This window comes from Etheostoma spectabile, chromosome 3 (genome assembly GCF_008692095.1).
Source record: "Etheostoma spectabile isolate EspeVRDwgs_2016 chromosome 3, UIUC_Espe_1.0, whole genome shotgun sequence".
Classification (NCBI taxonomy): Eukaryota; Metazoa; Chordata; class Actinopteri; order Perciformes; family Percidae; genus Etheostoma; species Etheostoma spectabile.
Window position 1 is genome coordinate 21533259 of NC_045735.1, and position 26804 is coordinate 21560062.

The following is a 26804-nucleotide window of genomic DNA, read 5'->3' on the forward strand; positions in this document are numbered from 1 at the left end:
GAGACAGAAAGCAAAGCACTAAGTGCAGTGTTCATGTCATATTTCTGGAACATCAGTGACGGTCAGGCCATTTCCCCCTGCCTGTCCACTGAGGACAATACTCTGACCCCTCAGCTCTGCACAAGAGCCCAAGAATGTAAAATTCTGGGCTCCATCCCAGAATAAATACAGTTAACCCGCTCAGAAACAAGCCAAAAAGTCATTTAAAATCTGGAGAAGAATGAAAACGTCTTTTGTCACTATTATATTGAGAGTTCGCCAGAGTGTAGAACAAAGAGACAGGCGCTACCCAAAGCAAGTAAGATGCAAATGCAGAGTGTAACAAAACATAAACAGACAAGTGAGAACTTTCCCTTATATCTCTCTCTATAGCCTCTCTGTGTGGCTTTCAGACATGAGTAAAAAAAAAGACTAGGGTCCAGTGAATGAAAACGACCAAGAACTAAACAAATCTGGTTCTGTTAAGGGAATGCCCCCATGCATGACTCTGCTGCAAGACATGTGAGGCAAAAGGGGGGGTGAGAGGGGATAGAAACTCAGGAGAAAGAAAAAGGGGGGAGCTTCACAGGATACCGCGACGAGGTTTGGAGCACAAAGCAGGACGAGGCGATAAACAGGCTGTTGCTTTTCCGCTTGCCTGCGCTCACTGAATCCCTCTTTCCCTGTGTCTTTTAATGGGCCTCACATTAGCATCTGTTTAGCGTCAGCCTCGACATGGCCTGTGGAGGCTGATTAAAATACCCCAGCTATCACATAACATCCTGGCAGCGACATCAAAATACAGTCAGACGCTGGAATATATGCAGCGACAGACATTCGAGGAAGCTAGCATGAATCTTCTTCCCTTCTGTAGTCAGAAATAATGTTTATTAGTTGCTTCTGTTCAAACTCAGATTATGTTCCATTCGGAAAGATATAAAGTTTGTGTTTGTAACAAGTACCTATCATTAAGATGTAGCACTTCAGCGCTACAGCACCCAATTTGTGCACTCCCATGCTTGACTGCACTAGCATAACAAGAATATAACTTTTGACAACAATTAGACAATAAAAAAGTATCTCTGACTGTCCTTGGATTGCATCAAACGCAGCTTGTTGAGTGAGCAGAGCCACTCTCCTTCATAGACATGCATGGCGGCAGAAACAAGCAGCATTGTGTTTCATGCTTAATTGGCTTAATTGGTTCAGAGACGGGAGAGCTTTAATTTGTGACGGGCGGGCTTAGGGTAACCGAGCCGAGAGACTCCCTTGTTCTTGTCAGTGCCAGACCTCTGCCAATCATGTGGCAGCGAGATCCAAGACAAGCTCCTGACCGAGAGCTCAATCAGAGCAACAGTCTGACCATTATTTAAAACATAAACAGCACTTTCCTGCTCAAACCACTTCACTAAGTCTAAATCATACATTGCAAATGTATACAGATTTGACAGCACCGACAGTGACTCTTGAAGCAACTGAAGTGTTAAATGCAAGAGAATCAGCTACACATGGCTTTTCTTTAACGTGGCAAACTAGTACAGATGTTCAGTTGTCAGACTCCAGGCATGGAATAACGTAGTTTCTGAATTGTAGGGGTGGGAATCACCAGAGGCCTCACGATATGATATCATCACGATACTTATGTCACGATACGATATTATTTCAATTTTAAACATATTGCAATATTCTGCGATATATTGCAATTTTATTATTTTATTATTTATTCCCAATTTCAAAGGATGTCCCCAAAAGGAAACTTTGTCAACATCTGTTTTATCTAAAAAGATACACTTCTTTTTGTTCATATCACTTTAATTTTACTACTGGAAAATAGGATTGTCAAGCAGACAAAAAGCCCAACACATGTATAATAATAGAACGATGCTTGGCTTCTGTGTATAGATACAGTATTGCCACGGAAAATATTGCGATACTATGCTGTATCAATTTTTTCCCCCACCCCAACTGAATTGGACTAAAAAGGTGCCAGTAGCAGTTCCATGACCTGATCACATGTGTCTTGGATATATTAATATTCATACATAAATCTTGTAGGGGTGACCCCGAATACACAACTATTTGAGGAGACGGATTCGACTACCACTTTCACAGTCAAACAGTTGCAGTGCCTGAAAAATGTTTTTAAGAAACAAAGGATCATACTAGCAGGCTATAGAGGGGTGCTGGATGTCTAATTTGACATAGAATGGCTTATATAAATCATGATATATGTAGTATATTTCATCAAAAACACATGTTGTATTTTAAGTCTACAGCACATAATAGAACAAGAATCAACAGCAATGTTAGTCAGGCTGCACACTTGGTGTTTTGAGCTAAATCCTATTGTCAGCATGCTAACATGCTCACAAGGACCATACATTTTAAAAATATCACAGTCAAACATTTGCAGTGTCTGAAATTTTTTTAATGAAAATCATACTATCAAGCTGTAGAGGGGTGTTGAATGTCTAATTTAACATAGAATGGCTGGTTTTCCCCCAAGAAATCATTATACAGTATATATATATATAGCTGTGTGTGAGTGTGTGTGTGTTGGTGTGTTGTATTTTAAGTCTACAGCACATTATTTAACAAGAGTCAACAACCATGCTAGTCAGGCTGCATATATGGTGCTTTGAGCTAAATCCTATTGTCAGCATGCTACAATACTCACAATGACATTACATTTTAAAAGGAGTTTTGTCAAATTATAAATTTGTCCTAATGGTGGTGCTAGATAGATGACTTAAAAATTTATGGACAGAGCATGTGTGATTTCACCCATTGGTTTGTGGAGATCTGCAAAGAGTTGATGAGTTTGCCGTTACTGGCGCAGCCATCCTGGTTGCGGATGTGATGATTTTAGACGAGAGGGAGGAGCGATGGAGGAGCTCCTTACACTCAATGTTACGTTCCACACTTTTACTAGCAATCACATCACAGCCATGCCCTAAAACACCTCCTCGACAATTTTAAAATCAACAAAACCATTATGCAAAAAACATCATTCTGTGTTGTGGAATACTTAAAACTAGTGATTGAAACCATAAACTCATTATGAAAAGGTTTACTGAGGTAATAAATCAAGTGAGAAGTGGGTCACTTTCTCATAGACTCCTTTTGACCTCCTTTTGCAAGAGCACGTGTCTCCCCCTGCTGGAATTCAGACAGAATGCAGCTTTAAGGACTCTCCCCCTGCTGGAATTCAGATAGAATGCAGCTTTAGGGAGTCTCCCCCTGCTGGAATTCAGATAGAATGCAGCTTTAGGGAGTCTCCCCCTGCTGGAATTCAGATAGAATGCAGCTTTAGGGACTCTCCCCCTGCTGGAATTCAGATAGAATGCAGCTTTAGGGACTCTCCCCCTGCTGGTATTCATTCCACTCCACTGGTTTAAGGCACTTCTGCATTAACAGCACTTCGCCGAAGCAGATGCTTTTGTCCATTAATAGTAACAATCCATGATTACAATTCATCACAAGGGGTAAATTAAATTAAATCTTTCTTCAATCCATCCAAAAGTTGTTCAGATGTACCACACAAAACCACAAAGTGGGAACAGTAACATCTGTACAAACTTTCATGGCAATCCATCCAATAGATGTCCAGATATTTCAGTTTGGACCAAAGTGGTAGGCAGTCCGACCGACCCCCCCCCCCCCCCCCCCCCCCCCCCAGAGCCACACTGCTACTGTGGCTAAAAAGTCAGTCAGTGGCCAGATCAAAATACGTTCTGTAGTTTTTATGGGCTAGAGAAAACATTCCTAATCCAAATACTGCTTTCCTACATTTCTTTCATAATATTGAAAAGAAATCAATCAAAGAAGTAAAAACACAAATAGTTTTTTCAATATTCTCTGCAAACCAAACATGCCATAGAGCTGAGAACTGATGGGACATTAATATTTGTTTCTCAAAGTTATTTCTCCCAGAAACTTTCCAGAACTGTACTTTGAATATCAATCTGGAGTAGTTGTGGTTTCAGTGGGGCCTTAGAGCCAACATCACTGACTGATCTCTCTCTGAAGACCCCGAGCAGAGAAAAAGTGCAAAGATGCTGCTCACGCTAAAAGCATTTGCCGTCTCTCAAATAAAAAGCCTATTCTTTTTGTCTCTTTCCCTGGTGCGATCAGCTGCCAAAACAAACTGGTGCTGTGATGAATATAATAAATATGATCGATGGGATATCAGGCGCTGCTGACCTCACACCACGCGCCAGAGTCCAGGGAGCAGGTGCTGCTCAGATTTATAGCCCCCCCTCCCCTTCCTGCTGAGATATAGCCACACTTCTGTCTCCACAGTCCCCTACAGCTCATCCAGAGTCTCAGAGAAACAGGCTTAATATTGGCTCTGACTGAACAACACGCACAACGTGACTACGCACGAATCGTATCACCACCAATAAAAGCAGCAATGATTATACAGATCATCAAGCCATCAGTCATGGCTGACAGTTATTACAATAATTTCTGCTGGGAGGAGCACACAGGGCTGTTTCCTCATAAAGATGGCTAATTGATCTGAAGCCAGGGCTGGAGAAAGGAACATATAAACAGGGCAAGGTGGTTTATCGAACAATAGCGCTGCTGTGGAGGATCATTGCATCATCAAAAGCTCTAATTTACAAAGGACCTACAGTTGCAGTTAGCATCTCCACTAAATCACCTTTGTTTTTATATGAGCACGTTGATTATAAGAAAGTCGATCATATCCTGGATATGTGCCACAACATATGAATGATTAGCCTGTATGGTAGTAAATAGTTTTTTAAATGAGTAAAATGCAATTTAACATTGGATTTACCTTTAGAGTGCGGCCTGCTTTCTAATGAAATTTAAAAAACCCTCAAAAACTCAGAACAGGGCACACAGATTATTGCCTACCCCCACACTCCAGACTCTATATTTAAAAAAATAAATAAAAAAAATAAAAAATACGAAACCTCTTTGGCTGATGAAGTTGTGGCTAAAACAGTGACTTGGGTTTAATGAAGCTTATATGAGCTCTCCAGCAGATCCAAACAGCTGTGCAGCTACAGCTCCAGCTAACATTATAAGTCATAGTTAGTGTTGCCCAAGAAAAAGGTCACTGTTACTACACATGTTACACATGTTACAGAAAGGTTGTAATTGCACTTGGCATATAAACTGAGTATTATATAAGCTAATACAATACTGCACACACTGGTTTGCTGTTTTAATCTGACAGGGTTAACCAAAGATGTATTAACCCTCAGAGATCTAAGGTCATTTTTACAGTTCATTGTCCGTCTGGTTTTATTCTCTAAAAAAAGCTTGTAAAACATCATCCCTGTTGTCTACAGTCAAGATATGAAGAACATCTTTTTTTCAGAAAAAACTGGGCTATTAGAATAGTTTGGCTGCAGTGAGGTCTTGCAAATGTTAAAAATGGTTGTAGGACCTTAAAAACAAATAAATAAATAAAACGGACCATGAATCTTACAGATATGTATTGATATCACACACTGAGTAGTGCACGCAAAGCCAATCTCCTCTCCAAAACACTTCTCATATCTCTTGGAAGTCACACTGTGAAGAAATAAACATAACTTATACAGTTGACAAAATATAAACATTTTCTCAAAAAAGTCCAGATGCTTTTGCCCTCATGACATTTTGCCAATAATCAATATAATAATGTCATATTTCTTGATATTACACCCACAGCAATGCTACACAAGCATTTGTTGTCTAAAACAGTTCTCCTATATGCAAAAATAAACATATTATATCTCATATAAAGCACAAACTATTTACATTTCTTCAAAAAAGGCCCAAAAATATGCCAGATCTCAAAACAGTGCCGCCATTCTCCTCTGTAAAACGGTAGTTATCTATCTTGTCCGCTATATAATATCTTTGATGGCATTAGACTAGTTTGACTTGGAGGATTGTTCTCTTTCCCACTTCTACTCTTTGCTTTCGCCCATATAAGGCATTTAGCGTGCCTTCATTTTTGTAAATAAACTCGCAATGATTAATGGGAGAGCTGTAGAATACACGGAGCACGAAGCTAGCGGCAGAAATGAGCAAAAAAAATGATAAATTATGGACATCAAGTGGATAAATCTTGGATGTAAGAGTTGGGATTTAATGCTCAACGACTTCAAAAAAGGCACAAGTTCCAGGCTGGATAGAAAATCACCTGTAGAGGCTAGAAAGACCCCGAAGAGACCGCCTCAAAAGCTACAGACTCAGAAATGGCACGTCCTAAGGAAAGCTCATTGTGGGACTGGCTCTAGTGGCTGTAATTCTGCACCAAGGCTGAATTTTGGGAATGAGACTTAAGATATGGTATTAGGGGACCACTAAGGTCTATATAAAAGCATCCAAAGAGCACCATGTCATGGGACCTTTAAGAAAAACTGCATACTGGAGTTTTAACACTGTTGCTTTGTGGAAATTTAGATACTCTTAAGCATTTAATGACGGGTTCAACACAGTGCTTTGAAAATCAATCATCAGAATCTATGTTTAAAAGGAAAGCTATGTTCTATTTAAGCGCAAATATTTATTTCTGAAATATGTTACCAACAATATACTGTAGGAGTCTGACTCTGGTGTCCTATGTAAAGGATTTACCTCTCTCAACGTTTCTCTCTCCACTTTATGCATTTTATATGCTTTACACAAGTATGCAAAACCTTTCAAAGCTACAGCAGCTATTTCAACCACCACCTCCTGTGAAGCCAGAGTAGCCAGCACATCTCCTCCTCTCCCCTTTAGATGGCGAAGAATGTGACCCATTTACATCCTAAGAAAACACTTATTATCCTTTCACTGAGAAATTAAGTGTGTTTGACGGGGCAAGAGCAGCTGATTATTAGCACTTAGAAAAGCCCTATCCAATCTTCTCCCCAATTATCACGAGGACACTAGAAACGGAAATATTCTAATATAATTCTCACCTCACAGTCTTCCAGCTTTCCTCCCCCACACACTCCTGCTAACTCCCATCTCAAATCTTACCCCCACTCCAGTGCCTCTTGACCACATTACTCCAATTTCTAACCTGACAAGAATGGCTAATAGAGCCATTTTCTGGGATGGAGCTAAGCTAAGCTGTGTGGATCAGGGAGATGAAGAGAGATTGGATGGGGAACAAAAAAAGTCTCAACTGGCCTCAGGAGCACAGAGGCTGCGGAAAAGCTGCGTGGAGGACATTAGTGCAGGTTATAATATAATGATATCTCAAGTGAATCGTTCTGCCAGGCGTGGCCAGAGAGCTATCTCTATCGTTGCACCGGTACAGGGGATAAAATACGAGAGTGAAGCTAGCTGAGCACGCAGCACTCCTTTTTCTTCCTGTATCGTGATTACCGTGGTGCTACTAAGACTGATGAAGATAAGCGAGTGTCATGGAGACTTGCCACGCTGATGCTGTTGTGACTCTTGGGTGATATATTTGGAGGGGGACACTGTCAAGGAAATTGGATTTCATGGAGGGGACTCAAGGCCAGAGCAACAGCCTAATAATGAGAGCAAAGGACGAATAGAGAGTAGAACTCTCCATCTCTCTCATGGTAAAGCTGTCAGGGCCGTGTATCCAGACACAGACCGGTCCACCTCGGCATCAATAAGGGGAGAACAGGCACCTTGTCTCCAGCCACTAAGCCTCAACTATATGAGGATAATGTGTAAGAAACATCTCTGTTCTAAAGCTACACTTTGGATGTGCACGCACAATGGGAACAATAAAACAGGATTTGAAATGCTGATTTTAGTAACTATTAAAAGTCCGTAAGCATGGGAACAGGACCTGGCAAAGTCTTATTTGATGTACAGTGAGAGACCACAAAGCTCTCACAATGTTTCATTCATACGGTTAAAAAAAATGGCAGTGTAACTTAGTAAGACAAAGACATTTTTCATTTAAGTCAATATTACAAACATTTACAAGAATTACAAGATACATATAATAGAAGCAGTCAACAGCATTGGCAAAAACTCTCTTTAAGCTATTTTCTTTCTTTTTCAAACACAGACTTGAAAATGTTTTTTCCAGCTTCTTTTGGCCTCCATTATCACAGCGCTTGAGCAATATTTATAATGCTAAACGTACATAATAAGCAAATGTTTATTTTAAATTTTTTTTCTGGCCACCTATAACCCACAAAAGTCAATACACTGATAACATACAAAAGGTAACATTGTTGCTTTTACTTCCATAAACAAAATAAAAAACCAACAACAATACTAATTATATATTTCTACAAGAAACAAACAGGACTGAAAAGGTGTTGGCTGAAGCTTGAGCTTATTACACCTACCCTTTTTACATGAAAATGAAAAAAAATTAAAGTTACAGAAACAGCTAAATATAGCAGTGTTACCTTTGACCTACTTTAATCACCATTAGATGTGTATACATGGTTGAGTGTCAAATCTATCTGTACGTCTATCACCGAAGCATTTGACCTTTTTTATGGATGTTTTGTGGCAACTTGCCAACCCCTATTCTCCACAGTTTAAGATCTTCTACATAAATACTGTATTGGCCCATTTAAATCATAGCTGTAACCTTACAAAAACCAAAAGGTCCAGAACACCGCTGACTAACACTTTGAATGTTGAATTGTATAGCACATTGGAAGACACATTCTTACTGAAGAATAATTGAAGCTTAAAGCTAATGTGTACTTTAAGGACAAAGTGCCATGTGACAAAGTGTCAACTGACAGAACTGTATCCCACAACACTCTGAATTCATAGTTCAGTGACGGTAAGGTTTGTTACCATAGCAACCAGTGGTCAAACTCAATTGAGACTTGTTTGTATTCTTTGAGAGAAATGGTGCCCATTTGAAAAAACTAAGAGTCTGTAATATTACAATGAATGAGGACAAAATCCGAACTGACTTGAATATAGGATGTTGTATCATTTATTATGTCCTGCAGCATCTCAATCAGCACCATTTCACTCAAGTTTATCACCTTTAAATAAGACTAAAGTGTTCTCTCGTTCTGAAGATTCAAGCGTGAACAAGTTACTAAAATAAAACAGATTGTCTTCATCTTCATTGCTGGCTGTGCATGTTTCATATTTCACTATAGAAATGTGGAGGAAGAGCCTGCATTGTACTGTGTACTGTATTTGTTGTATGATTTCTATCTGATCTTTGACATTGTTCGGCACTGACAGTTCTCACATCACACATGCATCTGTACAAGCATCAGTACAGTGAATGGTTTTCTGTGTACGTTCAGGGGCGACTGCTTTAACAGTAGAATTACATATGGTATTCCAGTTATCTGACCTTTCTATTCTGCGGCCAGGCTGTGGTGACTGTGTGGCAACCTTAAATTCCCTCACTTTCTCCCTATCTTTATTTCCAAAACCTGACAAATAGAGCAGCTCTCTGAAGTTGCCGTCCATTGTGATCTGTGACAAACGCTACGGTAGCTGTCAGTGGAGAGGAGGGATATGAGCGCTGATGCGTTCTCTGAAGTCCCGCTCAGCCTTTCATGTCGAGGCAGAAGAACCAAAGACCTGTCTCCTTTGTGTGGGTCTGTCTGCCAAGCAGCGGCTAGCAAAGTGTAAGTGCGAGAGTTTTAACGTGCCTCTCTAATCCACTGCCTTCACACAGGTCAGTCTCATTTATTATGAATGTGAAGTTCTGTGCACAACTCTTTGATATCGGGAAACAATTTGGAGCTGGCTGAGAGTCAATGTCCGGGGGGACCAATAAAACACACTTTCAAAGTATTGCGAACTTCAGGTCAGCATGTGGTTCCTTATAAAATTCACAGTAGGCTCTATTAATCCCAGGTGACATTACCGTGTCATTGCCTATTGTGCCAGCTGTTTTTAAATCTATTTTTTTAGCTTTATTTATTCAGGGAAGGTTCACTGAGAGGCAGGAACGCCCTGATCACATTCACACAATTGCACACATTCATACCTGGAAGCTGCCCAGTACAACCCCTGTCTGATCTGCTGGCCACTGAGCAGCACCACTGGAGCAGTTGGAGCTTAAGGGCTATTATCACGGGCACCTCAGTGGTGGCGGTAATTTTATCCTGTTGGTCTGGGGATTGATCACAAGCTCTCTTCTCAAACCTTTAGGCCACTGCCTTATGTCAACTGTTTTATATCAAGTAAAAATAGGTTGGGTTACAGCATTAGTCACACTGATGCAAAGTGAAACGCACCAATAGGTCATGGTGGAAGGACGACTAGGACATACATGAACCAGCCTTCTTCCTAAATGTCATGTCTAAGAGCGAAATCAGATAAACAAGGAAACTTACTCATAAATCAATTAACCTCTTTCTCCATGAGGGTTACTGGCCTCACATGACAAGACACGAGCAGGCACATTAAAGGCTCTTCACTTCACTGTAGCACTTGAAGGTGCACTCCATTTTCACCTGAGCTAAAACCGGCAGCTGTCAAGATTATTCCATCCAGTGAGTCACGCTTTCTGAAAATGGAGTCTTTGGCAGCTGCCCATATCTGCGGCAGACTGAGGTATTAGGACACATTAGTCTCATTTCCAATTCACTGACTGGGCCAGATCGATTTCCTTCATTTTCATGCACAGATGGGATTAAATGGCCGGATTGAAGATGAACTCCTGGCGCTGTCCACCGGATAGATTTATCTTTCTAAAAGATGGAACTCAAATGCAGTGAGGCAGATATAACCTGACTTTCCTCTTTAAACCCTCATTCACAGCCTAATTAAAAGATTCCTGTACTAAAAGTTGTTTGGGCTCAAACTTTCAAAATGTCTTGGCATCACTGATAAAAGGCACAGTGTGATGCCAAATCAGCGTGAAATGTATGGTTTTGTCAATTATTGTCTGAATTTCAAGCAAAATAAAATCTAGAACTGCCAAGCTACCGCACACAGTGATGAAGATTATAACGGTTTTGGCAGCTAATTTGGACTTCCCTTTCTGCACAAGATGTCCTGACGCTGTGTGAGGTCCAGTAAATCACCTAGGGAGGTACGTCTCCTTGCTGGGATAACACACTGAGAACACTTTTTACAATCACTCTGGGGAGGAAGAGCCCAAAAATAAATTTAAAAAAAACATGCATCATCACTAATTTTCTCCAGACCTGAAGCCTCTGTGTGTGCTCGTGTGTGTGTGAGCCGGTCCCGGGGTCCCGCAGGTGAGGACCCCCGTTTCCGGTGCTTCACTTCATTTCCCTACATAGCTCTGTGGTCTGAGGGGATACTGGCTCCATGAACATTTGGAGTGGCGCTTTGTGCCTACTTTTCCCACAATTCTCCTCTTTCAACACTCCAAACTGTAAAACTCTAAGCAGCCGTCACAACATGAAGATCATGATTGAATACATATTTACCATGGAAACACGTGGAAACTCTTTACGGACCTTGAAGCTTATTTATTCAGTTTAAAGAATTTTCAAATGTGGGGGGATTTCTGGTTAGGAAAATGTAAACAATTGACTGCCAAAGTGCATTGTTTAATGCTTTTGATTACTTTTTTCAATAAAAGGGCTTATAAACAACATGTTTGCTATATACAACACATGCTTTGCTTGATTAGGTAAGTCTGAAAACTGTATCCTGTTTCAGTGAACTTTAACCAAGAAGTTTGATCCAATGTACTAAATAAGTCTAAGTCATGTCTTCTCCATTTCCCAGTGGTATGTATGCAAGGACACATGAAGTATCATGAGAAAGCAGCAGCAGTACCTGTGTAGCCCAAAGAGTTGTCATCCTCGTGTTCGGTGGTGGGAGCTGGTGTTGCCCCTTCGCTGGCCCCATCCTGAGCGACTCCCGTCTCTGTCAACAATAACACCACAGGGACTGAGAACCCAGACGCATTGTGCCCACTTTCCCCACCCACAGTCCAAACCTCCAGCCCTCTGCATCCTTGACACAAGCAGAGAGCGAACGCACACAGAAGTTCCGGGCTCCATCCTTGTGATCTCTGTCTCTGGCTGCAGAATCCAAACAACCACATTGCAGTAAACAACCAAACACCCACAATCTAATGCAGGTGTGTCTGGGGGAATCAAAATGAAAATTTCAGACACGAGTCAATCAGTGGTTGGGTATAGATCCATCAGTTGACTCAGTCTCCAGCTCTGTTTCCCTGGACTCAGCAGGAGAGTTGTTATGTTGTCCTGTGTTGGGATGGAGTGTAAGAGTGTGGGTGTACGGCAGAGTCATCTCTACCGTATCAATAGCCATAAGTGGCTGCACCCCAAAGGGAGCACATGGGCAGACAGAGGAGGGAGGGCCGTGGCACACTCTGCATGAATGACAATGCCAATCTGCATACACACACACAGTGCACACAGTCCTGATGCAAATACAATGACGCACCATTAATTACTAATCAGGTCCTTTTGATTTGGGTCCGTCTTTGTGCCATGGAGTGACAGGTTGAGTGTGTGCGACAGGAGGTGTGAGGGCGGGACAGAGAGGGGGGTGGCGAGAAAAAGAGAGGCCAAGATGGCTGGGGAGTACGTGGCGTATGGGGGACAAGGGAGGCCAACTGTGGCCTTATGATGGCTCTGTGTGAAATAAATCAGGCTCAGCCATCCCATTCTCTTTGTGCCCACTGACAGGGGGTTAATATGGGCTGGGTGGTTAGGGTGGGGAGGGAAGAGGAATCATAATCAAAGAGCATCCAACCTCTTTAGCTAACTGTGTGGCAGTCTGTCGGAAGTATCGGTTTCCTCAATGAGATCTGGCATCACTTCTGATAAACAGCAGACGGGTAGACAGAATTGTTCATCGGAGAGTGCTTTAGATCACCAGAGTGTGAAGAAGAGGGTGACCCGTCACTTCATCTGCCCCTCCCACCATAGGAGAACTGACAGCACAAATCTATGCAGACTTTTCAAACACAGTGCTGACCCCAAGTCCCACTTTACAACAGTTTTGATCTCATCAATAGTAGTCAGCACACAAAAAAAGATTCAAAATACAGTGATCACATCCCCCCCTGCTGCTCCTGTAGTGCTGCAAATGAATGTGACAGTTAAAGGGCCTCATGCTGGGCCAAACCTATTATATGGCACTTCTCCGCCTGTCTGTTTATCCAAACATCAGTGTCTGACTGACAACACTACAGGAGAGCAGAGCCTCTGAGTCGCACAAAAGAAGCACATAGGTTAGTCAGAGTCATGCAGATGAATGAAGAGCAATGCTACACGTAACGCATGAGATGAGGACGTGCTCGGCATGAAGAAGCAGAGACATCAAGCACTAGAGTACTGTCTGACACTTACAGCATGACACCAGATATATGTAGTGTTATTTCAATCTCTTCAAACCAGACAAATTAAGAAGGAAATGCAACATCTTGGCACTGACAGCAGTTACAGGCTGGAACAAATATCGAAATACAAAAGATGTTAGAAAACAAGGAGTTTTTTTAATAGTTATTCTTGCAAAAAGTACACCAGTTACTAACCCTAACAACCATGTACAAACCAAATCAAAAACAAAGTATAAGGTGTATGATGTCTTCTAATGTTTACATAATAGTTTGACGAACTGATTAGCTCAACTTAGTGGCATCACTGAAGCTGAATAAATACCAATATAAATGGAGATTAAAGTTAATTCTGGACAAAGGCACTTAATAAATGGTAGTGTCCTAATCAAAATAATAATACAACTTAATCCAAATTTCCAAATTCTGCCTATCTTGCCCTCAAGCCTTATATACTATATCTGCTATTTATATCTTCATGTGGACACTTCCTTTGTCTGATGCCCTGTGTGGTCCACAGTCAGAGGTCCAATTAGAGACCACTTCAGAGCTCATTAACAGGTGGGGTACCCAGCTGCCCCTAGGAGCATCAGAAAGTTGGGACCCCAGCTCCCCTGTTACCTAATTACTCCGTCACATGTGCAAATAAGCGACTGCTTACCAAAAGATACAAAGGCAGGCCTGCCCCCCTCCAGCCATTCCTCCTGGGCCCCCGACTATAAGTCCCGGCCCCGAGCCCTTCTCAAACATGACAGCAAGTCCTCTTTTCTGGGTCACAGGCCTTTCTTTATGGATCAATCCACAGAGGGCCATTGCAGGCTTTCGGCCCTGTTTCTATAGTGTAGTCATAAATTATCAATCAATCAATCAATCAAGTTTATTTGTATAGCCCTTTACAATAGCCGGAAGGTACCCCAAAGTGCTTTACAACAAAGCCATAAAACAATACATAACACATACAAAACATACAGATACAATTAAAAGTGCTGTAGTGGTGCAGCGCTGCAGGACATTAAAAGCCTTCGAGAAAAGTATAAAAAGGAGCAGGCAGAATGAGGACACCTAAGAGACCGTATTGCCCTAGTGGGAATTAAATGCTAATTTAAAAAAGTGGGTCTTAAGCTTCGTTTTAAAAAGGCTGAGGTCAGTAGTGGTGCGGATGTCAGGGGGTAGTTTGTTCCACAGTCTGGGAGCAGCGACGGCAAAAGAACGATCGCCCCACTGTTTAAGTCTTGACCTCGGGACCTCTAACAGACACTGACCCGAGGAGCGCAAGGCTCTGCCACAATCGCGAACAGTTAAAATCTCAGTCAAGTACGAGGGGGCCAAGCCATAAATGGCGTTAAAAACAAACAGCAGGAGTTTAAAATCAATTCTAAAACGGACTGGAAGCCAGTGGAGTGACGACAGCACCGGGGTAATGTGTTCACGTCTGGACGTGCTTGTTAAAAATCGGGCAGCAGCGTTCTGCACGAGTTGGAGACGCGAAATTGATGACTGACTAAGGCCAACGTAAAGGGCGTTGCAGTAGTCCAGTCTTGAGCTGATGAAAGCATGGATTGCCTTCTCAAGATCCTGCCGACTGAGAAAGGACTGGACTTTGGCTAAAAGACGGAGCTGAAAAAAGCTTGCGCTGACAACAGAGCTAATCTGTTTGTCAAATTTTAGCCCATTATCAAATGTTACCCCGAGATTTTTGACATGAGATTTAAAAAGGGGGGCCAGAGTGCCAGAGATTGTGGTGAGAACATTTGACATAGATGGAGAACCAAACAAAATGCATTCAGTTTTGCTGTCGTTTAAGTGCAAAAAGTTCTGTGACAGCCACTGCTTTATATCTGTGATGCAGTCCAGAAGCTTGGTAAGTGCAGTGTTTTCGTTTGGTTTAATGGGCAAATATATCTGCAAGTCGTCGGCATAAAAGTGAAAAGACAGGTTGTGCTTTTTTATAATTGATCCCAGAGGTAGCATATACATTGAAAACAGAATAGGGCCGAGAATAGATCCCTGTGGCACCCCACAGGGCAGTGACGCCTTTGAGGAGCAGTGGTCACCAATCGCGACAGAGAAACTCCTGTTTGCCAGGTATGACCTAAACCACTGGAGAGCGGTGCCACAGATGCCGACGTGCTCTAGGCGAGATACAAGGACTGCATGGTCGACTGTGTCAAAGGCTGCTGTGAGGTCGAGCAGTACCAGCACGGCAGGATTCCCAGCGTCAACAGACAAGGCAATATCATTGTGCACCTTTAATAATGCTGACTCTGTGCTATGTCGGGATCTAAAACCAGACTGAAATTTATCAAGGATAGAATTGATCTCCAAAAAAGTCTGCAATTGAATAAAAACAACTTTTTCTAAAACCTTAGAAAGAAAAGGCAAGTGGGAGACAGGTCTAAAATTGGAGAGCACAGAGGGGTCAAGATGCGGTTTTTTTATGAGGGGCCTAACCAAAGCGTGTTTGAAGGCAGCTGGAACAGACCCTGAGCTAAGACAAGTGTTTATAAAAACAAGCAAACTTGACCCAATGGAGCTCAAAACCTCCTTTAAAAACTTTGCTGGAATAATATCTAAGGGACAGTTAGTGGGTTTCATGCCGCTAACCACCTTAGTAAAAGAAAGCAAAGAAATGGTCTCAAACCGCTCGAGTACAGCAGTCTGTGCCGGAGAAGCACAGACATCATCAAAAGACAAAATCATATTACAGATATTCTGCCTGACAGATGCCACTTTGTCAGTAAAAAAAGACACAAACTCCTCACAGGTTGCAGTGGAGGCATCGGACAGGACAGTAGGGCATGGATTAATGACGGAATCAATAGTATTAAATAGCAGTCTTGGATTATGAGAGCTGTTAGCTATAATGGAGGACAAATATTTGGACTTGGCTTCCTTTAGAGCTCTCTGGTAAGCAGCCAAACTGTCCCTTAACCAGCCCAGGGATACATGCAGTTTATCCTTTTTCCACCGCCGTTCAGCCTGTCTGCATTGTTGTCTGAGCAGACGGGTATGGTCATTCAGCCAGGGATCTGACTTAGTTTTGGAAGTTTTTTGCCGAAAAGGGGCAACAGAGTCCAGAATCGCAGAACATGTTGAATGGAAAGTGGAGAGTAGGCTGTCTGGACAAAGGGAGAAACCAGCCCACAGTCATCAGGCGGCTGAGAGTTTCTGAAGGCAGCAGCAAACTCCCCGGCCGTTGATGGAGTAAAAATTCGGCGTCTGCAAGCTGGAGAGACTGGCTTATTGGGAGGTAGGGTGGCAGCAAAGTCAAAAACAACAGGGAGGTGATCCGAGATAGCAGTGTCGACTATTTCTGTGAGGGAAACTGAAATCCCATGAGAGATGACAAGGTCAAGAGTGTGCCCATACTCATGTGTTGGTGCATTTACAGATTGAGTGAGATCAAAGGAGACTAAAAGGTCTTTGAATTCGTTGGCCAGTTGATTTGCTGCACAACAAACATGAATATTAAAGTCTCCACAAATCAGCACTTTATCAAACTTTGGGAGAAACTCAGACAAAAACTCTGAGAACTCTTGAAGGAAGTCCTTATTAGATCTGGGTGGGCGATAAACTAAGGCACACAGCACAGGGCAGGTAAGGTTGATCACGAACAGCTGCAGTTCGAAGCTGGAGAAGTTATTGGCGGTTATCGTCCGGCATCTGAAGCTGTCCTTAAATATAGCAGCCAGGCCGCCCCCGCGACCGGCAGCTCGCGGGGTACTGACGAAGGAACAGCCGGGGGGGAGGAGCTCCGAAAAGGCGCTGTTCTCACCTGGTTTCAACCAGGTCTCTGTCAACAGGAGGAAATCCAGATCATGTGTTGTAAAAAAGTCGTTCAAAATAAACGTCTTATTTGTAAGGGATCTGACATTTATTAGGGCCGTGTGAACTGAGCATCGGTCAGCCTGGAGAGAGAAGCGACTGAGCGAGCGGAGATTTCCCGGCACACAGCCCCGCTGGGAGATCCGCACAGGCCGACAGCACGGAAGCAGCACTCCGGTGTCCCAAAGAACCGGTCGGAGCCACCGATATCTGTACTCCGTGGAACTCCGCAAATCGTAGCCACTATAGTCTGTGAAGTCTCCGGCTGGTGGACGGCAGGGATCGTGGAGGGAGGAAGCCAGAGACATTTTCAGTTTAATGAGGACTCCCCCTCGCTTTCCGCGTTTTCTGCGGCGACTGGTGCGAGGTAACCAGCAGGAAGGACGCCATAGATACGGCGGTATAGACTCCAGGTAAGGCGGAAGCCTCTTTGAGTGACCAGCAAAGCCGCAAATTGGCAGTTTTTCCAGAGATTCGCGAATATTAAGAAGTGTCAGGCGATCATAAACCAGCAGCGGTGACACGCTCCGTACAACAGACAGCAAATACAGGAGAAACATTAACACTCTCAGCAGAGGGAGACGGCCAGCCAAACACAGGGGCGCCATCTTTCTACATACTTCTAAATTATGAAGTATGCTCTAACTAGATTTGACTTGAGTGGTTGTTTGCAACACTGTGGCTATGTGGATCCAATCAGCACAAGCCCCTGTACAACCTGACATGGCAATAAACCTGATGTCTACCTTATTGCCCCTGTAGTCAAGAATGTTTAGTTTGACAAACGACGGGAGCTCCTAATAGATGTAGAAGAAGAACCCGGAGAGGCTAGCTGTTGTCTCGTTGTTATATTGTCATGTATTGGCAGAGGCGCTCCGGCCCTAGCAGCCTGTATAAAGTGATGGATGGGACTTAAAATGATGAGTGTGGGGAGTCTGACTGTGGGGCTTGTTAACAGGACTGACTGATTGTTTGCTGTAAGACAAGTTCCTTCACACAGCTTGATCATAGTTCTGCAACATGACCTAAAGCAGTGTTAAATGATGGAAAATGCTCTCCCTAACATCTGTTCACTTTTTGTTTGACGACATAGAGAAAATATGAACAGCCAACAAGAAAGCCAATAGAGGGCCAAAGCCGACTTTACTTCTTTTGTTAGTGGACTTCATTCTGAAAGTTGAACATTTAAATGTACAACCCAACACCGTCTTCAAAGTATCTTAATCAGTTTGAACCTGGATTCAATAGCGCTCACAACTCATGAAGACAGACCAAAGAAGGCAAACCGTACAAAAAACCCATTAAACTCATTTCCATTTTGATTACACTTTCTTTGTTTTCTGCATGACTAATAGAGTTTTAAATCAGGCTCTGAGATAATGCACAGGCAGTGAGCACACACTGCTGCAGGAAAAAAAGAAAAGGAAGAAGTCAAAGTGGAGAAGCATGTTTGTCTATAACTCCTAAAATAGCTGTAAGTGTTAAGCAGAAACAGCCACATTTAACCACAAAGCCCCTGCGATTCAAGTCTGGAGATGAAAAACATGTAGTGTGAATAAAGATATGGTGCTTCTGCCTGTGAAAAAAAACACCAACCTTAGTATTGCTTTAGAAAGAAAACCACAATGCGTACATCACCTCACTGTTAATAAAAACAGCCAAACACCAAAAAACAAAAAAAACGGAGAGTGGCATACTCAAGGTAAAGAGTCTATCAACCAAAACAAATGTATATATGTGCTAATTTATGTGGGAAATGGGTAATATGTAGCCCAACTCAGCCTACAGTAGGGTGACCAGACGTCCCCGGTTTCTGGGTACAGTCCCCGATTTTGGCTACCTGTCCCCGGCTGGATCTGTCCCTGGTTTTCACTGTGACTGAAAGACCCGAAATTGGAATGAAAGAAAGAAAAAACTGACAAAACGTAGCCAATAATCGCACACCCTACACACACAGGCTCCAGGCAGCCAGAGCCAGCGGTGCTCAGAGAGGTTTTAGAAGCTGTGTTTTACAATGCTAAAATCACTGATTATTTACATGGAGTCTGGTGGGTTTAGCGAACGCAATTTCGCGGACTTTTATGTTTTAAAAGGGATCTTAATCTTTAACAGAAAGGTCGACCTCCTTAGAAATCCTTTCCATAATGTTGTCAGACACTTAGAATATTAATCTGAGTCTGTTAGCAGCTAAACAAGCACTTTTATGAACGTAAATACAAGCTGGACAATAATCCTATTAACTTACATTGCAGCGATCTCGTTTAATACTGCATCAATGTCAAAGGAAAATATGTCTTCAGTAGTTTTTGTTGTATCTGATTCTCAATGAGCTGCTGCAGAAACTAGCCTTGAGCAGTAAAGCAAAAGCTGTCAGGAGTTCTGTAAACATTACAACATTATGAAATATTGAGACTTTCTATCTTGAAATATTAAGACTTTCTATCTTGAAATATTAGGACTATAAGGACTTTCTATCTTGAAATATTAGGACTTTCTATCTTGAAACATTAGGACTATTTGGACTTTCTATTTTGAAATATTAGGACTTTCTATCTTGAAATATTAGGACTTTCTATCTTGAGGTGTAGTGGAGTGGAGTAGGAAGTAGCAGCAGGGGTGGGTCTAGGATCAGACCGGGGGGGCTCAGCCCCTAATAAAAACATCTCTAGTCTCAGGTCTAGTGTCCCCGTTTTAAGTTTTACAAAAATAAAAACATTACTTGTTTTGGAGGTAAATATGCTTCTGAGCTGACAATGTCCCCGGATTTTGTCTGAGAAATCTGGTCACCTTAGCCTACAGCTGCTCACTCAGTTAACAGTGACTTCCTGGAGTCTCCAACCACAGGGGCGACAAGACCCCAGGATGTTGTATGAAAACTACAACTTTACATTTGTGCACAGGTTAGCTGCGTTTCTCCCTGTTTCTAGTCTTTAAGCTATGCTAAGCTAAGAGGCTGCAGCTAGATATGTACCATATACACAAGAGAGAGGCATTGATCTTTTCATCTAACTAAGTGAATAAGTGAATGAGCATTTTCCCAAAATGTCAAACTATTCTTTAAAGTGCAATATTATGAAAATAAATCACTTTATCTGGGATTTGGGGCGTTATGTTATGTCTCTGGTGCTTCCACACACATACAAACTTAAGAAAAACTAGCCATGCTGTTTTGAGTGAGATCCGGTTTCTGAATGTCCTCTGCCTTCAGTCTCCGGGTGAGCTGTTCAAAATCTGCACGGCTTTCTACGTCACTAGGCGAGACGAGGAGCCTAACCGTAGCTTGCTAGCACACTGCTACAACACACACTAGTTCACCATAATCTCCAAAACAACTACTTCCTGTCTCTGTTCTGCAGGTATTCTACAAGTGTCCCTCGTCTAGAAGAAGTCTCCCAGCTAATCCTGCCTTGTACTTACCTGTAAATTGGAGAAAGAGTTATCTAGCTGAAATGTTCTTACCTAGTTACTGAGCATGTGCAACTCCCAACAAATATAGTATAGAAGTGAGATGTTCCACTCTGTAGCTAAAACAGAGACATAAACACACAGGGTGAAAACAGGGTCTGCAGCCATGTGTAGTACAATAAAAATATGTGTTTTTTGAAAATGAAACCATGTAAACCTATTCTGGTACAACCTCAAAATACAATTATGAACCTGACAAACAGCATAATATGGGCGCTTTAAAGGAAAGGATAACCCTGGATATGCAGTACGAAAAAACACTCCAAATCACAAAATTGTGTGGCAGCTGTGTAAAATGGGACACACACACACACACACACACACACACACACACACACACACACGCTGGCATCAGGTCTGCAGAACGACTGGCTCTTGACTTTCATCATGTATGAAATACTGCCTCCACAGCCACTATAAAAACATATTAATAGCTAATTGATGATACCTTTAACTCCAGGCACAGAATAATTACTTTGCCAGAGTTGTGTACCATATTATACATCACTTACAAGGAAAAAACCTTCATACCATGATTTGTATCATTACTATATATATAAAATTTAGGTCACACTGCCAGACCCTGCTAAGACCTTGGCAATATAAAAAAGTCATTTTATGTTCACATTATGGTTGCCCTTAATTTATCAACCAGTAAAAAAAAAAGAAAAACCAACGTATTAGTATGCCATGTGACTTACATGTTCAAAAACATACACACATTTTGTGTTTTTCAGGGGTTTGTGTGTTACTGAAAGAATGAGTAGAAGAAAGAACAAAGTGTGATTATGTCCCAACACCAGGTTAATTTTACACACTGCTATTATGTTTTCAACAGAATATTCTAGCCTTGATAGTGAGTGACAAACTGCAATCATTAGGACTATTTGTTCCCATGGGTGAACTGCAGTGAAAAGCAAATTTAAGCGAATGTTAACAACTGATTTTGCAGATACTTTCCACAAAACCCTCTGATGTACTTAACAGACACAGTTTTATAGCTCATTGCTCCAGCTGGAGGACTCATCAGTTCAATGACAAACAGCCATTTTAATCACACTTGCCAGTTTGTGTATGAATGGATGCACACAGGATTTCATTGTTGACAGTTACGCTGCTGTTGTGTGAACTGTATCTCTTCCCAAACACTGTTTCGTAGGTTACAAAACCCACAGTAAATACACACACGTCAATCCTCAAGGTTGGAATGTGACTCATCTCTGAATGCATGATTGGTTGATTATGGTTAAATAAAAGTTATGTCAAAGAAGAAATATGTGCCAATTGACTTACTGATAGATATGCTTGGAGGGCATCAGCAACTAACCACAAAAAGAAAAATAGAGAGACCGTTCCAAGACTGATTGGCTTAAAGGTCCAATGTCATGAAAATATCAGTTTGAGTTTTCTTTACAATAAAATGCGTTCCCCCAGCCTGCCTATGGTCCCCCAGTGACTAGAAATGGTCATAGGTGTAAACCGAGCCCTGGGTATCTTGCTCTGCCTTTGAGAAAATGAAAGCTCAGATGGGCCAATCTGGAATCTTGCTCCTTATGAGGTCATAAGCTCCTTAAGAGGTCATAAGGAGCAAGGTTACCTCCCCTTTCTCTGCTTTGCCCGACCAGAGAATTTGGCCCACCCATTAGAGAGAGACATCATGGCTTTCAAATAAGCAAAGTGACAGTTGGTACCCCCAGACTCCACGTTCCCCCCCCTCTCTCCTCCTCAAAAGCTACAGACTCCAAAATGGCACATACTGAAGAGCTAATTGTGGGACTGGCTCTAGTGGCTGTAATTCTGCACCAAGGCTGAATTTTGGGAAAGAGACTTCAGATACGGTATTAGGGGACCACTAAGGTCTACATAAAAGAGACTTCAGATATCAGGTCTATATAAAAGCATCCAAAAAGCACCATGTCATGGGACCTTTAAATGGTGCAATGGTTGCATTGTCACTTGACTGAACTTCTGTGCAATTTGCTCAGTGCCAAGCAGACACACGGCGAGTCTGAGTATGAGCGATATGTATCTGGTGAGCATGCTCAATTAAAAGAAGGGCTTTTGTTAAATGTATTCCATGGATAGCTCGTTCCCACACCTTTAGATTACGTAATGCGTATTATCAAGTCTTCTTGAAACTTTGCTTCTTAGCTTTGTTCAACAACACAGATGCCAAATAAGTTCAAAGCCTGCGAGGAGCCTGAACTTGCTCTCATATCCCGGTGGAGCTGAGGCAAGCATCCTCCAACCTGGCAAAAGTCCAGATGTCCATCACTATGACTCTGATATTTTTTGTTCCCAGACAGAGACCGACTGAAGGAATGGGGACAGGGAGAGAGAGAGAGAGAGAGAGAGAGGGAGAGAGAGAGAGAGAGAGAGAGAGAGAGGTCTTTTTAAGGATTTAAAGTGCCAAGGTTAACTGCTTTGCTTGTTATGCATCGGTTTGATCTGCAGCTCATGGGCATGACTCATAAGCAGTTTGTTAGCATCCACACCACCACGACAATACCTGCTTCTTCCAAATACCATGAAGTTTATTTGCGTGTGGGGGCAAACTGAGTAATGACAGGTAATACTTGTTTTTTGATACTTTCTCCTGTCCTACTTCTGAAAAGAAAAAAAACACCATCCTTTTCAACTAACCCAATTAGAAAGAGGATAAGAGACGGAGGGAGGGGAGGAAAAGGCATCTATATGAGAAAGTGGTGGCTTATGATTAAGGAAAATGAGTTGAGAGCAGTGGAGCAAATAATTTAGACCTCATTTCAAGGCTGTGGTACATTAATGACAAACTACAATGATGCTACCTTACCCTGCTCTTCCAGTTGCGTAATTAGGCACATGTGCTCTAACACACACACACACACACACACACACACACATACACACACACACACACACACACACACAAAAAGGGTAAGGAAAGAGCGTTCAAACTGAATTCACATGTTTTATGTATAATCTTTGAAAACTCCATCAATATGTTAATGTGAACAATTCTTTCCCAAACCTAGGGACCAAAAACCAAGCATCCAATCTGTCATCCCTCCCAGCAACGTTTTCTGGAGCTAGTCCATTGACAAAGTCAGACTTTCCAGCCACGAGGAAAAATAACACTTGAGCTTTTATACTGAAAGGTGCTCTAAGCGATGTCACTCCTGTTTTAAGCTTCAACATTTGTTGTCACATACAGCAAACATCTCCTCACTATCTGCTACCTGCCCAGAACACACTGTAAAAAACATCTCCTCACTATCTAGTGAGAAGATATCTACAGCGCGGAAGCACAGACGGGAGGGGGAGGGGACGAGATGGGGAGGAGGGAGGGGCGAGCTAGTCTTGTTTTGCTTGAAAATACTTTGAACTTTAACAAGAAGTAACGTCACCCAACATAGCTTAGAGCGGCTTTAAATGAGATTTATTCCAAAGTAGTGGTAACTGTTTTGAATGAGAAAATAACCGCTTGACTCATGGCTCCTAAACTTGTTGTTGACTGTTAGGTTGGAGCAACATTATGCTAACGTCTTTTTTTGAACAAAGACGTAAATTTGATAGTTGCTTATCGTCCCGAGTTCAGCTGTGCCCTCAGTACTTGGTGAATGTCTCGAGACAGTTTGTGCCATTACCATGAGCCAAGGGGAATTCTGACAGTTTTTAATTAGAGCTCCAGAGAGAGGAAAAAATGAGTATCCTTCACAGTCTTTGATGTGATGACACACGGCTTTCAGTTCACACTAGGCACACCTATTTCATCTCTTTCTTCTCTCAAGCTGTGTTATGGTCAAAACACATGAGCAAACAGTAAATGCGTCTCGGTTTGGCAATGTTTGCTGAGTAGTTCCACTGACAGGTAATTATTGCTTCACATTGTGGCTTTTTCCTGACCTGTACTCTACTAAAAACCACAATGGACAATACCGCTGCCATTGGAGAATATCTAGTCATAAACCAAAGATTTGACCAAAATAAAATTTTGACCTGATGAACACTAGATGAAAAGTCACCAAAGTTATAACAATTCATCCTGAGAGGATCACAAATGCCTGTTCCATGCATTCATGTCAATACTTTACATCTAATAGTCATTGAGGTAGTACACAAAAGTCAACCTCATGGTGTTGGTAGATGAAAAGTCATGGGATCACTAAAGTCATTAGGAAATGTCACATGAGGAACATTAATGTCTGGACAACATTTCATGGCAATCCATCCCATAGTTAGAGATATTTCAGACTGGCAGTGGTCGACTGATTGACTGACATCCAAAGAGCTAAAAAAAACAAAAATACAGCCAATAACGAACTACAGATTACTGTGTCATCTTCATATATAGGAGTGTTTCCAATAACATTCTAATGGGGATGCTCAAAACTAGTGCCCATTATTTTAAAGCTAACACATAGCGGGTCTGTGGTTGGTGTTCGTGAAGATGCAAACAGGTACTTTGCACACAACAGGTTGCAAATGACATCAAGGTAATGACTTTGTTCGTTTTTCTGTGATTGCCTGTGTCACAGTTCAGTCGCCTTCTAAACTGAGGTCAAGCAAGTTGAACAAACAGCAGCCACTATCTCCTTTTCCCAGCCTCTCTCGCCCTGTGACTACACACACACATCCACACTCTCATTCCGCCACAGATTGGTGCTTGTCAGGGAGGAACATGTGTATGCTAATTTACTGGAGCACACTAGCTAACTATTCACAGTCCAATTAGAGAGTGCAGATAAACCAACTTATGCTCTCAATATGCCGAGTTCTGATTAGAGGAGATGGAAATGAGGCCCCGAGAAGATGTGTGGTCAGAACATTGCAGGCATGCAGCCAGTTTCTCAGCACCACTGAGGAGAAAGTTACAATCTAAGTAGACAGCCAGATCAATACCGCTAGCTTAGGTAGCAGTGGCTGTGCCAGGATCTCTGTGCTTTGCTACATGTACACAGATGTGCAAAGTAGTCGGTGAGAAGGCAAGGGGACCATAAAGACGATCCAAATCTGCGGGATAACATGACAAGCATCGCTCTTCTTTTGTTGTCCTATTCTAAGTTCCAGCCGTTTGCAGCTGCGAACAAGGATGAAATGTCAGCACGCCTGTGGCATGGCTTTGATTTTGGTTTATGTGACACCGATAGGGATGGTGAGACACTTCTCAAGTGTGTCAAACAGTCATGCACAATGTGTGATATCATTTTAGTCCAAAAAAAAACAACAGGGATCAGCATTTCAAACATCCACTAAGTCACTGGAAAGGAATGTTTGAGAGGTTGTTGGTAAGCCAGCCGAGATTAGACCCATTCATGGTCTCCTCTGTTGTTAAAGAAAAAACGTTGGCATTGGCAGGATAGTTGTGTTGCACTAAAAGAAAGACAAATGATGTGTTAAAATATACAGAAATGCATTAAGTTGTCGAGTGAAAAAAGGCTTAGGATGAAGGAAATATAGTCAGTATCACCTAAGGCAAGTTTTGAGTCCAAATTCTTCAGGATGAAGGCGGGATCAAGATTTACAATGTGTGAACTGACTGTGTGCGTTTTCTGACAGGTTAAGCCAAACATTTCCCCCCGTGGAATTCAGAGAAACACTTGTAAAGCAGACGTTTTTGAAAATGTCCAGAGGATTTTAGAAGAAGATATCAACCCAACAAATCCAAGGTAAGAAAATTACTAAACAATATGGAACATACAGTGCATGGCTGCTGACTATATGAGCTTCAGTATTCCTTTAAAACAACATCCTTCCAACTGTCACCTCATTAAATCAAAGCTGGTTTCCACCCGATATATGCCAGAGGGTGTTCATGTGATGACATAATTATAGGTTATGAAACAATTCATAATATTTCATTACGCATTTGCTCTAACTCATTTCAGGACTAAATCCTGTCAGGGAGATTTACCCAATTCAAATCTTTCATATTTATTAACCCTCTACTTCATTTCTATGTTGTTTCATTATGACAATCATCAATGTAAGTCAGCCTGTAAAGAGCATAAAGTTTTTCTGCATTCGGCATTTAGACATGTATGTGTGGAAACGGATGGATACCAGCTGTGACATTCGACCCCATAATTCATATGGAAATGAAACCAAGAGTGGCCTCAGATGGGACTGTATAAAGTTTTGTTGCATATCTTGATTACCCCTAAATATCTGTCTTAGATTATGGTGATATGGTGTATGGGACTGCCTCAGCACAGTGTCTGCATAAGATTGACACTGTGTACCATGCGTCTCTGAGATTTATTACAAATTGTAAAAATCTAACCCATCATTGTGACTTGTATTCCAGAGTGGGATGGCCATCGCTGTCAAA

The 26804-nt window shown here is 42.0% G+C and overlaps 1 protein-coding gene across 3 annotated transcripts in view; it reads right to left on the minus strand.

The window, feature by feature from the left end:
* Positions 1–26804, minus strand: part of robo1 (roundabout, axon guidance receptor, homolog 1 (Drosophila)) — a 385111-nt gene that overhangs the window by 168765 nt on the left and 189542 nt on the right. For 2 of the 3 annotated variants that reach the window (XM_032502141.1, XM_032502159.1), the window contains exon 3: positions 11671–11760. The exons of the other annotated variant lie outside the window; for it this stretch is intronic. In XM_032502141.1, coding sequence (XP_032358032.1) covers positions 11671–11760 — 90 coding nt within the window. The remainder of the gene's footprint in view (positions 1–11670; positions 11761–26804) is intronic. 3 annotated transcript variants of the gene reach the window in all.